The 15884-nt window shown below is 43.1% G+C and overlaps 1 protein-coding gene across 3 annotated transcripts in view; it reads right to left on the bottom strand.

The window, feature by feature from the left end:
* Window positions 1-15884, bottom strand: part of LOC140478691 (plastin-1-like) — a 179825-nt gene that overhangs the window by 74028 nt on the left and 89913 nt on the right. For all 3 annotated transcript variants that reach the window (XM_072571986.1, XM_072571985.1, XM_072571984.1), the window contains exons 2-3: window positions 9868-9976; window positions 6065-6228 (exon numbers count right to left, since the gene is read on the bottom strand). In XM_072571986.1, coding sequence (XP_072428087.1) covers window positions 6065-6228; window positions 9868-9937 — 234 coding nt within the window. In that variant the 5' untranslated portion in view covers window positions 9938-9976. The remainder of the gene's footprint in view (window positions 1-6064; window positions 6229-9867; window positions 9977-15884) is intronic.

Below are 15884 nucleotides of genomic sequence, written 5' to 3'. Positions count from 1 at the left end.
GAATTCATCATGCGAGCAGAGTTTTCACAGCAGATTGGATATAGATGCACCGAAGCCTCCTTACGGTGATGGAAGTTCTTGATTTAAAAAAGAAATTCTTTTCAGCTCTGCAGTTACAGACCATCGACCAGGAAGGGGATAAACTCAAGGAGGAGCTGCACAGTGGCAACAATTAGTGAGCATGGTGGAAGAGGCATATGTTCGATACAACCTCTGCACTAGTTTCCGGTTTGTCACATTATTTCCAGTGTCAAGATGTTATTATGCCCTGGTGTCACAAGTTTGCTGTTCCCATCAATCCTAGAGCAAAACATGGGCATGCCTAAATATATATACACAACATAATCATATTCACCAAAAAAACATAGGTGCAATTCCAAATTGCATTTTCCAGTTCTGTTCTTCAAAGCATGCTGCAGGTAAATTACCATGTACTACACAGATAAATAAAGTCAGATGTACAGCATGGAAACAGACCCTTTGGTCCAATTCATCCATGCCAACCAAATATCCGAAATTAATCCAGTCCCACTTCCCAGCATTTGGTCACACCTCAGCGTCCCATGCTCCAAGAAAATAGCCCCAGTCTATTCAGTCTCTCCCAATAGCTCAAACCTTCCAGTCCTGGCAACGTGCTTGTAAATCTCTTCTGAATCGTTTCAAGTTTAATCCTTTTAAATTTATTTCAGCCTGCACAATTTCAAAATCAATTTAAGATTTGTTTCCTTCATTAGTTCTTTGCAACAGTTTGCAATCCAACAGAAGGTGATATTTTCCCTCAACTTTTGTTGTGCTCTGACTAAACCAAACTCCCCATCCTACAAATCCAGCAGAAATGGCCACAACTAAAAAGAAAGACCTATAGCACTGCAAAGAGCAGTCAGCAAGCTACAGGTACAGGGAGGGGCAACACAGGAATAGGGGAGGACCGTGCATTGACAATATTTGGGAACATAGCCCAGAGGAGCATGTAATATTCAAAATCAGAGGATCAGCGAGCTGGACAACTGGTTTACAATGCAGAGTAGAGTAATGTCGACAGACTAAACAGCAACTGAGTTTACCACGGAGGACACTTCTCAATTTCTCCCCTCACTTGAGGCATGGTGACCCTCAGGTTAAACCACTACCAGTTGTCTCTAAAGACAGGCCCTATAGTCCAGTAGGACAATGGCAACATTAATATTTTTAATATTTCAAGTAAACACAGAATTATTCACTAACCAGAATTCAGAATTCTACCCAGAAGAAAGGTAGAAGACAGAGGGTAGTGGTGGAGGGTTGTTTTTCAGACTGGAGGCCTGTGACCAGAGGAGTGCCACAAGGATCGGTGCTGAGTCCATTACCCTCTTGGATGTGACTTGGATGTGAGCATAAGAGGTACAGTTAGTAAGTTTTCAGATGACAGCACAATTGGAGATGTAGTGGACAGCAAAAAAAAGGTTACTTCAGATTACAACAGGATCTCGATCAGATGGGCCAATGGGCTGAGGAGTGGCAGATGGAGTTTAATTTAGATAAATGTGTGGTGCTGCATTTTGGGAAAGCAAATCTTAGCAGGACTTATACACTTAATGGTAAAGTCCTAGGGAGTGTTGCTGAACAAAGAGACCTTGGAGTGCAGGTTCATAGCTCCTTGAAAGTGGAGTCACAGGTAGATAGGATAGTGAAGGCGGCGTTTGGTATGCTTTCCTTTATTAGTTGGAGTACTGAGAACAGGAGTTGGGAGGTCATGTTGCAGCTGTACAGGACATTGGTTAGGCCACTTTTGGAATATCGCTTGCAATTCTGATCTCCCTCTTATTGGAAGGAAGTTGTGAAACGTGAAAGGGTTCAAAAAAAGATTTACAAGGATGTTGCCAGGGTTGGAGGATTTGCACTATAGGGAGAGTTTGAATAGGCTAGGGCTGTTTTTCTTGGAGCATTGATGGCTGAGGGGTGACCTGATAAAGGTTTACAAAATTATGAGGGACATGGATAGGAAAATAGACAAAGTCTCTTCCGTGGGGTGAGAGACACCTAAGGGGCAACTTTTTCACACAGAGGGTGGTACGTGTGTGGAATGAGCTGCCAGAGGATGTGGTGGAGGCTGGTACAATTGCAACATTTAAGAGGCATTTGGATGGGTACAGGAATAGGAAGGGTTTGGAGGGATATGGGTTGGGTGCTGGCAGGTGGGACTAGATTGGGTTGGGATATCTAGTTGGCATGGACAAGATGGACCAAAAGGTCTGTTTCCATGCTGTACATCTCTATGACTCTAAGTCACAAAAACCAAGAGTTTGATCATGACCTGTATTTGGCTTTAAAAGGTGCAGACCCTTTTGTTATTTTAAACATGAAGACACTCAAAAGAAACAAGAGCTGAAGGTTCCCACCAATAGCTGGAATTGCAGCATCATCAATTACCCAAAAACGTCTCAGACTTTAAGGACTGGTCACTAGTGGTTCAGAGGAGGAAAAGAAACATCAGCTGGACAGGGCCATCAAGCCAAAAAAGCTGATTTTTAAAATTTGACAATGGATAATATGATGAACATCAGGATGAATCGTGAAATCACACCGAGCTTAGAAGATTCAAAAGCTAAATAAAACAAATCTGAGAGACATTGCAATTACAGGATAGACAGAAAAATGTTGCAGGAAGTAGATTTAAGCATGACTTTGCAAATATTAAAAAATAAATCTCAGTATATCCATCTCACTCCAGCTATGATTTTACATTATTAACACGGAAACCAATTTTCCTCCAATTGGTCTTCAAAAGGCAATGTGGATATTACATAAAGCAATATGTACTCCATAGGTATAATGCCCTTCCCTGCTTTCTCAGAACAGAGCATATCCTGACTTAGCAACAACAATGTCACAGTGGATTGGTGAGTTGAATTTCTCAAAACATGCAATTTTAACGACCAATGAAGCCTCATACTTCAATTTACAGGTTAGTGCATATTGCTCTGTAAACAATGAAAAGTATGTGATGTAACATGCAAGGAACGAAGTGTACCCCAGAGTAGGAAACCAAATATTTTAACCAGTTGTCCTGACGATAATATATTTACATACCATACAGCAATTGTGCCAACCAGAACACTTGTTCCCTCCTAAAGATAAATGATCAAAGATGAAAGGGAAACAGAAGAATGGGTCCAGATTTGTAATATTTGCACGTCTTTTGCAATTTGTTTGTTAATTTCCTTAACATTATTCCACAAAATGCCACAACATCGAATGTTTACAGATAATAAACAAATCCCATTGTTTTGTCAGCTGATCTGTAACAAACTAAAGGGAGGCCAAACAGAAAAGAGATTGTGTTTGGGCTTAACAAGAGGAACCTGTGGGACATTCACTCCCGAGCATGTTAGCACAAATACTCATCATATTTCAGAGAGGTTATAAGCAGGGTAATGGTACCGTAACATTGGTCAACAACGAGGCTGGATCGTCTTTCGGTTGGACAGAACTTGAGTATTACTTTTAAAAAAGCATTACATCATAGCTACAGACCCTGAATTCATCAGACCAGTTTGCAAAAAATACCAATCTAGAAGGAAAACAACATTTACAATGCAGGAGAGGACAGCAATGACCGGTTAGCAAGTGCACAGTGATTGGTTAAGGCACTGTCATGGTGAATGCACCAGTGAATGATGACTGACAGTTATCTGCCAAGAATTACATTTTAGAGATGAAAAAACTGCAGATGCTAGAATCCAAGGTCGACAGGCAGGAGGCTGGAAGAACACAGGCAGCATCAGGAGAAGTCAACGTTTCGGGTGTCCTGAAGAAGGGTTACAAGCTTTAAATTTTAAACAGCGAAGATTAACTGATCAAAAAAGGACCAGAGAATGGCTGTCACCTATTTTATTGGGTTTGAACAGCACAGTATTTGTGCATATTCTGTATACAAAAATCATGAACCTGTGGAATAATACATGCAGTTTCCAATTGAGCAAGCATGGCACATTGCCAGTCAAAGTGATAATTCTAAATTGGTGATGTATTTCTTTAAACACTATTATTGAACAAATATTGTTGAACCGTAGAACTATATCAACTGTCAGACAGTTTGATTTGAGATTTGCAAGCATGGGATGGTTACACACTTTGTTTGCAGCAAACAGCTGGATGGACATGCTATGGTTTTCTATTACATTGGTATTTCTTGAGAATTTCCATGAAGTAAAGGCAAAGTCACAATGGCCAAAAAGTGTGGTGCTGGAAAAGCACAGCCAGTCAGGCAGTATCTGAGGAGCAGGAAAGTCAGTGTTTCAAGCGTGAGCTTATGTTCAAAATGTTGACCCTCCTTCTTCTCCTTGGATGCTGCCTGACCTGCTGTGCTTTGCCAGCTACACACTTTTTGATGCTGAACTCCAGCATCTGCAGTCTTCACCTTCACAAAGTCACAACAGTCCTACTAGGCCATTTGCCTTCTTTTTATTGTTGTGGTTCTGTTCGCCGAGCTGGGAATTTGTGTTGCAGACGTTTCGTCCCCTGTCTAGGTGACATCCTCAGTACTTGGGCGCTGCAGGGAGTGGAGTGCATTATTTCCCCCTCCAACTCTATTTTGATTTAATCCCTGCCCTCCCCTTCACCGTTTCATCACACAGCATTGCCCTTTGATGTGAAGGGCAGTGCTGGTCACTGGCAACTCGGGTGTTTTCCTTTCTTCCTGGTGGTGGAAACTGAATAAAGATTTGTATGCCTTGTGTCTCTCACCTGCGCACGTGAACACACACAACATGGGTGCTGGGGAAAAAATAAGCACTACTGCAGTTCGGCGGTAGTGTAAAAACAAACAAAAAAAGAACAGGAGTGTCAGACATCGCAGTGTTCACTCGCTAAATAAAAAAAAAACACCAACTATCCACGAAATGACACGACCAGCTATCCTTAGTAGCCACACACGCGGATGACAAGCAACATGAATTCGACTGGGACAACACTACTATTATAGGACAAGCCAAACAGAGAACAGCCAGGGAATTCCTAGAGGCATGGCACTCATCTACAGATTCAATCAACAAACACATCGACCTGGATCCAATATACCGGCCACTACAGCGGACAGCTGGAACTGACAACCGGAAGCGGCAGAGACAAACCACTATAAATGCCGGAGGAAAGATCACAGAAGCGCTTCACAGGAGGCTCCCAAGCACTGAGGATGTCATCTAGATAGGGGACGAAATGTCTGCAACACAAATTCCCAGCTCGGCGAACAGAATCACAACAACGAGCACCCGAGCTACAAATCTTCTCACAAACCTTGAATGCCTTCTTTTTAACCATGTGATTAATTCAAACTACACTTTCCATGACCATCAGCTCTAGACCACACACCATCCTCACTTGGAACTATAAATCATCATTCATTCCCAGGCAGTAGATCAAAATCATGGAATCACTTCCTAATGGGGCTCTAACTATAACTAGACCAGTTGGAATGCAATGAAGTCAACAGCTCTCACCCCTTTCTTCGGGTCTATTAACTGGTGATCTCTTCCACTTTTAGAGAAATTGTTTTCTTTAAGTCACCCTTCCACAGTCTTCCATCTTTTTGAAGGCCAATTGGGAAGATGAAGAGGAGTCAGGTCAGGGCTAGATATGCTCTAGAAGATGTTCAACAGCTGGGAAGCTTTGCAGTCGGAATATGGTGTGGTATAGGTAAAAGAAAAATTAAACAGCATTCCTGAAATTTGTCTCCTGTGAGAAAGGATGAGGAATAGAGTAAACAGGGGGGCTTGAAAGAATCATAGATTCAAACCCAGACCCAATGTAACCAGCAGTACTCCGGGATGACGATGACAAGAGAAAAGAAGCATGACTCAAGTAGGAGATCAGATCAAAACACAGACAGATGATCCCAGAAGAATCCAAAGTAGAAGTAGAGGTAGTCAAAAGGAACCAGGGCTATTTCACTTGGTTTACAATGCAACTCTTGGTTAGTTGCTGTAGCAGCACAATTGCAGCACCACAACTTTGGAAATGTACCAAAAGGACATATAACAAGAAAACAATCTACAAATGGCTGAAAACAAACACGAGGTTCACTCACCGAGACAAATTCTTCAAAACTGATCTTTCCATCCTTGTTGTGATCTCCTACATTAAGGATCTGTTCCACAATTTCACGCACCTTGTACCCAGGTAAAGGAAGGTTTGCCTCCTTAAAGAGATCTTGAAGCTCGTAATCACTGACGTAGCCAGAATTGTCAAGATCTTTTGAAAAGAAAATCCTCAGGTTTAACGCAGTCTGCAGCACAACAGCCAATATGATGTACACATCATATTCATCCAGTGGTCATCTGTGTGTCCACCCCTGCCCCACCCACAGTTTGAAAAGATTAATAATTCAATTAGCATCATGTTTAGAGTTTATCAAATACTTTCAACAAATTATGCGCACTGATTTGGAGATGCCGGTGTTGGACTGGGGTGTACAAAGTTAAAAACCTCAACCATTACAACCCTATCATTCTTACAGATAACCGGAGATCTCTCTCCATACTTGCTTCTCAATCTCTCGCTGGCTCCTGGGGACCCTTTCTTCTTTCTCAGTTCCATCCATACAACTTCACTGGATGATATCCCAGGAGTATCTTCCCCAATTACACTGATGATATTACAGTTTAAAAAGAGGTGTATTTTGATCTTTTTTTGTAAAATATAAAAAATAAGGTTGCGAGAGAGGTGGCAAGCTGTCTACTCAGAGCCATTGGCGAAAACAGTTTGAGGCACCTTGGGGATTTTTTGAAAGTTGGAATGAGAGGCAGCCTGAATGGGCAGTGCAGGATCCCACTGAACCAGGATTGTTAGTTTATTTAGTAGCAGTTATTGCTGGCTTTTGAAGTTGAGTGGAACCTGTGGAATATCTCTCCCCACATCTTACACAGAAACAGATACAGACACACACAGAGACACCGGTTTGTCCTGACATTTTTCCCTCCTAGACTGGAGGATTACATGTCAAACAACCTTTTTTTTTAAAAACTGATTTTATCTTTACCAAGGGTATGTTTATGGAATATTACTATAAAGGAACCTCGATTATCCAAATGATGTGGGAGGGGTGTATGTTGTACGGTTAATCAAATGCTGGATAACAGTTTAGCCAAGCAGCGGAACTTTGCAATCTTGCCAGATAATCTGACATTTGGATAATTGAATGCTAGATAATCAAGGTGGTTCTGTATATTGAAACAGTTACTGTTTAGTGGTTAAATAATCTAATATTCTGTTAAGGTTTCCAATAAAATTAAGTTATTCCAATTTCTTCTTTCTTTTGTTGTATTTTCACTATAGCATATGAAAAAAGTGTGTTTTGCTTCAAATCTGGCAGTGAGACCAATTGAATTATATTCAGATCACAACACCTTTAAAATAAGAAAGAATTAGAGTCTAGACTATCTTCTCAATATATTTTGAGGTGGTTTGGTCTGGTCCATAACAACTGCTGTAATGTCAGCCCGAACCAAAAATGCCACTCCGCCTTCAATATTGCCCCACCACCACCACCCCCCATTTCTATCCTCCCTATAACATCTACACTCCAGAACATTAAACTGCCATTCCTGTCCATCCCTGAGCCACATTTCTGAAGTAGCTGTGATATCCCAGTCCCATGTTCCCAACCATGCCACAGTGAATGTTAAGATCTGGGAAGCACTGACGATCAGGTCTGAATGCCCACTGGTCTCTTGAGATATTGGGATAGGTGGATAAAGTGAAGGTGGTATATGGGATACTTGCCTTTATTAGTCAAGGCATAGAGTTGAGAGCAGGGAGGTGATGCTGGAACGGTGTATAACTTTGAGTCGGGCAAAGCGAGAGTATTGTGTGCAGTTCTGGAATCCATAATCTATAAGGATGGAATTGCAATGGAGAGGATACAGAGTAGATTTATCAGGATGGTGCCTGGGCTGGAGAGTTTCAGTTATGAAGGGAGATTGCACAGACTGGGGTTAGTTTCCTTACAACAGAGGAGAATGAAAGGGGTCACAATTGATATGGATGAAATTATGAGGGACTCACATAGGAAGGAACCTTTCCTCTTAAAATGGAAAGATCAATGACCAGGGGGCATAGATTTAAGGGAAAAGGCAGAAGGGAAAATCTTATTCACCCAGAGGACAGTGGGAATCTGGAATTCGCTGCCTGTAAGGATAAAGTCATAAGTCACACAACACCAAGTTATAGTCGAACAGGTTTATTTGAAATCACAAGCTTTTGGAGCACAGTTCCTTTGTCACTTCACCTGATGAAGGAATGGCACTCCGAAAGCTTGTGATTTCAAATAAAACTGCTGGACTGTAACCTGACGTGGAGAGACTTCTGCCTTTGTCCACCTCCACATCATGGCCTGTAAGGATGGTAAGGGCAGAAAACCCTCAGCATTGAATGAGTATTTAGATGGGCAATTGTGATACCGAGGCTATGGGCCAAGTGCTGGAATAACAAGATTGGAATATTTAGATGGTTGTTTTGACCAATGCAGAAATCATGGGCTAAAGGGCCTTTCGGTCTGCTGTGGATGTTTGATTTCCACCTTGAACTATGAAAGGCAAGTCAGACCAAAAACAGAAATTGCTGGAGAAACTCAGCAGGTCTGGCAACATCTGTGGAGAGAAAGTCGAGCTCACGTTTTGTGTCCAGAGACCCTTCTTCAGAGAAGTCAGATCAGTGTCTCACACACCAGTTTTGCTCTCTGGGCTGAACTAATATGGCTATTCCTGCTAGACCACCAGTGCACAGAAGAAACTCTTGTACAGTACAGTGTGCAGCTATAGCTAGAGTCTAGATTAGAGTGGTGCTGGAAAAGCACAGCAGGTGAGGCAGCATCCAAGGAGCAGGAGAATTGACGTTTCGGGCAAAAGCCCTTCATCAGGACTGAAGGCAAGGAGCCTCCAGGGTGGAGACATAAATGGGAGGGGGGTGGGGTGGGGCTGGGGAGAAGGTAGCAAAGAGTACAATGGGTGGATGGGGGTGGGGGTGAAGGTGATAGGTCAGAGAGGAGGGAGGAGTGGATAGGTGGGAAGGAAGATTGGCAGGTAGGACAGGTCATGAGGATGGTGCTGAGCTGGAAGGTTGGAACTGGGATAAGGTGGGGGGGGGGGAAGAAAAGAGAGAAAGAGAGGAAATGAGGAAACTAGTGAAGTCCATATTGATGCCCTGGGGTTGAAGTGTTCCGAGACGGAAGATGAGGTGTTCTTCCTCCAGGCATCAGGTGGTGAAGGAGTGGCAGTTGTTATGGTTGGAGGGGTGGGGTTTGAGGACGGAGGTGCAGGATGTGAATGAGATGCATTGGAGAACATCTTCAACCACGTGGGAAGGGAAATTGTGGTCTTGAAAGAAGGAGGCCGTCTGGTGTGTTCTGTGGTGGAGTTATAACTCGAGGTAAAGGTGGGCTGGAGCCACATCGTGGAGGTTACCTGCAGGCAGTGCTGTGTTGGTGAAGCCCAAGGTGGTTCACTGAAGGTGAAATGGAAAATTCCAGTCGGCGTCTGATCCATGGAACTGTCTTTAGAATAATTATCCCTGATTCCTATCCCTCATCACCATTCTCCCCATTCAACTCAGCCTTCTTGTGAGGGCAGGAGGACCTGATTGTCTAGTGTCCAATAACACTATCTTCCACACGCCTTATCAAAAATCCTGCCTCTCTGCTTTCTTGCTGGCTACAACAAAAGGGCTTTTTTTTTCCAAATCATGCATTGATCAATATTTCATTCCCACAGTATTTTCTTAAAAGGTCAGAAGGTAATTAAAGTGGCTCAGACACAAAGGGCTTTTGTTTATTCAAAACGTAGCGAGAGGGGACACAGTCTCAGTTTGTTTCAATAAAACAGACAGAAACCATACCTATTTTGTTAAAGGCTTCCTTCATTTCCTCCAGTTCTTCCCGAGAGATGTGAGTTGTGTGGTTTTCCATTTTTAACCAAAGTCGACGGCTTTCTTTACGATCTCTGACCTGATTTCAATGAAAGATCAATTCAAAGCCTTTTAGTTCTTCAGATATGGGAAAAACAAAATGCACAAGAGAACAATCTGTTTTGAAAAGGTGTGTCTGTTTGTTTAAAAACTCTATCATCAAAGTAAGACTATTACTCATGACTAGTTATTGTGTGATAGTTGGCCCTTTCACAATCACACCAAGAACATTGACTGGTTCAAAACTACTAGATTTCTCCAGTCTTTCTAAAAGGCTGAGGGTGCTTTCTGAAGTCAGCTCCTAACATTATAATGCCTTTCTTTGTAATTTGTACATGAAAAGCATACTAATGTCTGCCCCTAAAAATGACCAGGTAAAACTTTAGCAACTCACCTCATGTGTTTCATCCTTTCCTTATCACAAACTGTTGTTTACCAGCTAGAGGATGTCATTGCCTAGTATGGGCACAATATTATTCTCCACCCATTTTTAATATATTTCATACAAAGCTGAACTTACCACAAAAGAAATTACAAAACTTATTCATAGATCCCTGAAGTCAGCACAGCACATGATCAGAATAGTTGAGGCATTATATGGGACACTTACTTTCATCAGTTGAGACAGAGAGTACAAGATCAAGTACATAATGTTGGAGTTGTACAGAGCGTTAGGCTACAAATGGAGTACTGCGTGCAGTTCTGGTCACCTCACTATAGGAAGGAGGTGATAGTACTAGAGGAGGTACACAGGAGGTTCGCCAGGATGTTGCCGAGGCTGGAGAAAGAAAGAGAGCTATAAAAGGAGAGATGAGATGGACTTGGATTGTTTTCTTCAGAGCAGAGAAGATTGAGGGGGAACATGATTGAGGTGTGTAAAATTATGAGGGACATGGACAGGGTGAGTAGAAAGCTGTTGTTCTGCTTCATTGAGGGGTCAACCACAAGAGAGGGCTGGTTAAGGTTAGGGGCAGGAGATGCAGAGGAGATTTGCGAAAAAAAAACTTTTCACTTAGCAGGCAGTGTGAATCTGTAATGCACTGCCTGGGAGGAGAAGGCAGGAGGAGATGCTGGAAACCCACAATCTTTACAAAATATTTGGATGAGCACTTCAAACATTATAACATTCAAAGATTTTTGATAGGTACAGGAAATTGGGATTAGCTCAGTTTTAGCGGAAGTCATGTCAGTTCAGACTTGATGGGCTGAAGGGCCTTTTCTGCATTATATGATTGAAGAAGATGGGAGCAGCACGGTTGCCTCACAATGACAGGGATCTGGGTTCAATTCCAGTCTCAGCCGACTGTCTATGGAGTTTGCACATTCTCTCAGTGTCTGCATGGGTTTCCTCTGGGAGCTCCGGTTTCTTCCCACAGTCCAAAAATGTGCAGGGTAGGTGAAATTGACCATGCTAAATTGACGATAGTGTTCAGGGATGGGTAGGTTAGGTGCATTAGTCAGGGGTAAATGTAGAGTGAAGGGGAATGGGTCTGAGTGGGTAACAGTCAAGAGGATGGGTGTGGACCTGTTGGGCTGAGGGACCTGTTTCCACAGGGCAGGGATACGGTGATTGAACAGATCTTGCGAGGAGCTGTGGCTGAAGTACTGCTAGCCCTCAACTTTAACAGTGAAGTCTAGACTTGGTGGAAAGTAGATGATCAGTGCCAATGATTAATAAAAGGTTATGCTGCAACCACGTGACAATCTGCATTATTATAGGTCTGTGGAGTTTGACTACATTCTGTCAATAGTACTAACGGCTTGGGCTACAGATCCAGCCACGCCCTAGCCAAGTTTCTCCAGATTGGTGACAACATTAATATCTACCCAACAATATGGAACATTGTCCAGCTATGTCCTGCTCTCAAAGAGCAGGGCAAATCCTGACATGCGTTTTGCCTCCAGCACAGTAATTTTACCTAATGCTTACATTATCCCTCATAACATAAGAAACCAAGACATGGGTAATGTGGTACTGAAAGATCCAACACACCTTTATAATAACTCTAATGTACACCAGTGTTATCATCACTGGCTCATTCTACTATTTAGCTATTCAGCTACAAAAGGTAGCTTCAAGAGATTCGAGTTAAGCTGGATTCTGAGACCTTTACACCCTCAGCTTACATTCTATGAAATAGTGACATCAAGAACAGGTCTCTGAAAGAGGTGCACTGATAAACCAACTGTGAGACATGACTCAACAAATTCAACATGGACAATTACCACCTCAGCCAACAGCCAAGTGATGGAAGGTGTCATCAATAGCACTATCATAGAGTAATAGGGACAGACAGCACAGAAACAGACCCTTTGGTCTTACTCATGCATGGCAACCAGATACAGTACAACCTCAATTATTCAGACATCGATTATTTGAATTTCAGATTATTCAAACAAGATCTCAAGGTCCCAATGTTTGGGTAAACCGTGTTATCCGAACATTCGATTATCCAAACAAAAAACTCCCCACTCATGTCATTCAGATAATCGAGACTGCCCGGTGTACTAAATTAATCTCGTCTCATTTGCCAGCACTTGGTACATATCCCTCCAAGCCCTTCCTATTCATATACCCATCCAGATGCCTTTTAAATGTTGTAATTGTACCAGCCTCCACCATATCCTCTGACAGCTCATTCCATTCATGCACCACCTTTTGCATGAAAAAGTTGTCCATCAGATCCCTTTTAAATCTTTCCCCTCTCACGGCACGGTGGCTGAGTGGTTAGCACTGATGCCTCACAGCACTATGGACCCAGGTTCAATTCCAGCCTTGGGCGACTGTGTGGAGTTTGTACATTCTCCTATACCTGCGTGGGTTTCCTTCAGGTGCTCAGTTTTCCATCCATGGTCCAAAAATGTGCAGGTTAGGTGAGTTGGCCTTGCTAAATTGCCCAGAGTGTCCAGGAATGTGTAGGCTAGGTGCATTCATCAGGGGTAAATGTAGAGTGAAGGGAAATGGGTCTGAGTGGGTTGATCTGCAGAGGGTCTGTGTGGACTCTTTGGGCCCAAGGGCCTGCTTCCACAATGTGGGGATGCTATGATTCCCCTTAAAAACTTATGCCCTCCAGTTCTGGAGTCCCCCACTCCATGCAAAAGACCTTGGTTATTTACCCTATGACCCTCAGGATTTTATAAACCTCAATTTCCAATGTTCCAGGAAAAACAGCCCTAGTCTATGCAGTCTCTCCCTATAGCTCAAATGTTCCAACCCCAGTAACATCCTGGAAAATGTTTTCTGAACTCTTTCAAGTTTCACAACATCCTTCCCATAGCAGGGAGACAAGAACTGCACACAGTATTACAACAGTGGCCTAACCAATGTCCTGTACACCTCCTATACGCAGTGCTCTGACCAATAAAAAGGGAAACATTCCAAATACCTTCTTTGTTATCCTATCTACCTGTGAATCCACTTCCAAGGAAATATGAATGTGCACTCCAAGTTCTCTTTGTTCAACACTTCAATCAGCACTTGCTCAACAATTGAATTGTTCACTCATACTGACAAGTTGGGGTTCAACCAGGCTTATTTGACCTCTGACCTCAATGAAGGCTTGCCTCAAACATGCATTAAAACAACTGAGCAGAGGAGAGAGTGACAACCTTTGACATGAAAGGAGCATTTGACAGACATCAAGGAGCCCAAATGTGCAGTCAATAGGAATCGGGGAGATTGATTCCAACAATGGGACATACTTGGCACATGGGAAGGTGGGTTGAGTGTGGGGTGCTGGAAAAGCACAGCAGGTCAGGCAGCATCCAAGGAGCAGGAGAATCAATGTTTCGGGCATAAGCCCTTCATCAGGAATGAAGGAGAGCTTATGCCCGTTAAGTCAAATCTCCTGCTCCTCTGATGCTGCCTGACCTGCTGTGCTTTTCCAGCACCACACTCTTGACTCTGATCTCCAGCATCTGCAGTCCTCACTTTCTCCTAGTTGATTTCCACATGGGAAGATGGGTACGACTGTTGGAGGTCAGTCATCTCAGCCCCAGGACATTTCTGCAGCAGGCCTCAGTGTCCTCGACCCAACAATCTTCATTAATGACTTTCCTGTCATCATAAGGTCAGAAGTGGGGATGGTCAGTGAGATTGCACAACACTCAGAACCATTCATGACTCCTCAATACTGAAGCAGTCAGTCAGTCAATGCTCAAATACACAAGACCTGGACAACATTCAGGCACAGGCTGATAAATGGCAAGTAACAGAAAATCCATTCCTTGTCCCATCACATTCAATGGCATTACCATAGATCATCCCCCATTATCACATCATGGGGCTACCATTGGCTAGAAACTGAATTGGACTAGACGTATAAATACAGTGGCTACAAAAGCAGGTCAGAGTTGCAGTAAGTAATTCATCTCCTAACTTTACAAAGCCTGCCCACCATAAACAAATCCCAAGTCAAGAACGACAACAGAATAACACCACTCGTCTGAATGAGCACAGCTCCAACACTCAGGAAGCTTGACACCATCCAGGATAAAATAATTCACTTGACAAGGGCCATATCTCATTCTTTAAACAGGCACTCCCTTCACCACAAACAGGGGTGGCAGTGTGTACCACAAGATGCACTGCACAAACTCAGACTCCTCTGACAGCACCTTCTAAACCCACAAACTCTGCCACATACAAGGACGAGGACAACAAATACATGGAAACACTACCATCTGCAATTTCCCCTTTGTCCTGGATGAACAAATCTATTGTCATTGCTTCTCTGTTGCTGGGTCAGAATCCAGGAACTCTATCTGTAACAGCTCTATGGGTGTTCAAGAAGAAAGCTCACCACCAGCTTTCTGAAGGGCAAATAAAGGAAGAACAAAAGATGCCCATATCCTGTGAATGAATAAGAGACATTTTACAGACAACAGGAATCATCCAGTTCCAGCAAAGCCTTTTCATTTGTATGTTCCAAACACTGTCTTGCCCTTAGTGATTTCAGGCCCTATTTCTGATTCCAACATGGAACCAGAGCAATGCTTTATGCTTCTCCAAACTATGGCTGACCAGGTAACCATAAACTTATACCAGCCCAAGACCATTTTATTGTTTCATGGTGAGTTCAAGTAAAGTAGACAGAAAACAGTGGAGAGGCAATGGTGTTATCAGCCTCATTTCTGGTGAAGGGCTCTTGCCCGAAACATCGATTCTCCTGCTCCTCAGATGCTGTCTGACCTGCTGTGCTTTTCCAGCACCTCTCTCTCGATTCTGATCTCCAGCATCTGCAGCCCTCACTTTCTCCTAGTTAGACTGTTTATCCAGAGACCCAAAAAAAATGCTCTGGGGATCTGGATTCAAATCCTGCCACAGCTGATGGTGGAATTTGAATTCAATAAAAATCTGGGAATTAAAGAATAATGACCATGACCATAATGATAATGACCATGAATCCATGGTCCCAAAAAAACCCATCTTGCTCATTAACGGGGGAAGGAAATTGTCATCCTTACCAGATCTGGCCTATTTGTGACTCCAGACTCACAGCAATGTTGTTGACTCCTAACTGCCCTCTGCCAATAAATGTTGGGTTGGCCATAGACACCCTCACTCCATGAATGAATAAGAGGAATCCTAACTGATATGAACTAATGTCACATTTTCATGCCCTGTCCAACTGCCACACAAACCGCTATCAAGTGTGATTCAGTGAAGTAAAGAGGGCCAAAGGCTCCAAGTGCAGAAGCAGTGAATCAAATCGCTGGAGGAGGATGGGACGGGGTAAGGGTGCCCCATAGTCTTGTTTGGGAGAATGACAGTTTCCAAGTGACAAATTCGACACTTGCATAAGTATTAACGTGCAATTTTTAAAAAACTTTAACCTACCTTTTTCATCAGCCTGTTCAGAGACATGACGACACGTCTTGGGAGTAGGTGGGGCATGAACCTAGGCCTCCCGGTCTAGGGGCAGGGACACTACCACTATGTCACAAGA

This window comes from Chiloscyllium punctatum, chromosome 6, assembly GCF_047496795.1.
Source record: "Chiloscyllium punctatum isolate Juve2018m chromosome 6, sChiPun1.3, whole genome shotgun sequence".
NCBI classification, from domain to species: domain Eukaryota; kingdom Metazoa; phylum Chordata; class Chondrichthyes; order Orectolobiformes; family Hemiscylliidae; genus Chiloscyllium; species Chiloscyllium punctatum.
This window is presented reverse-complemented; position numbering and strand designations above follow the sequence as displayed.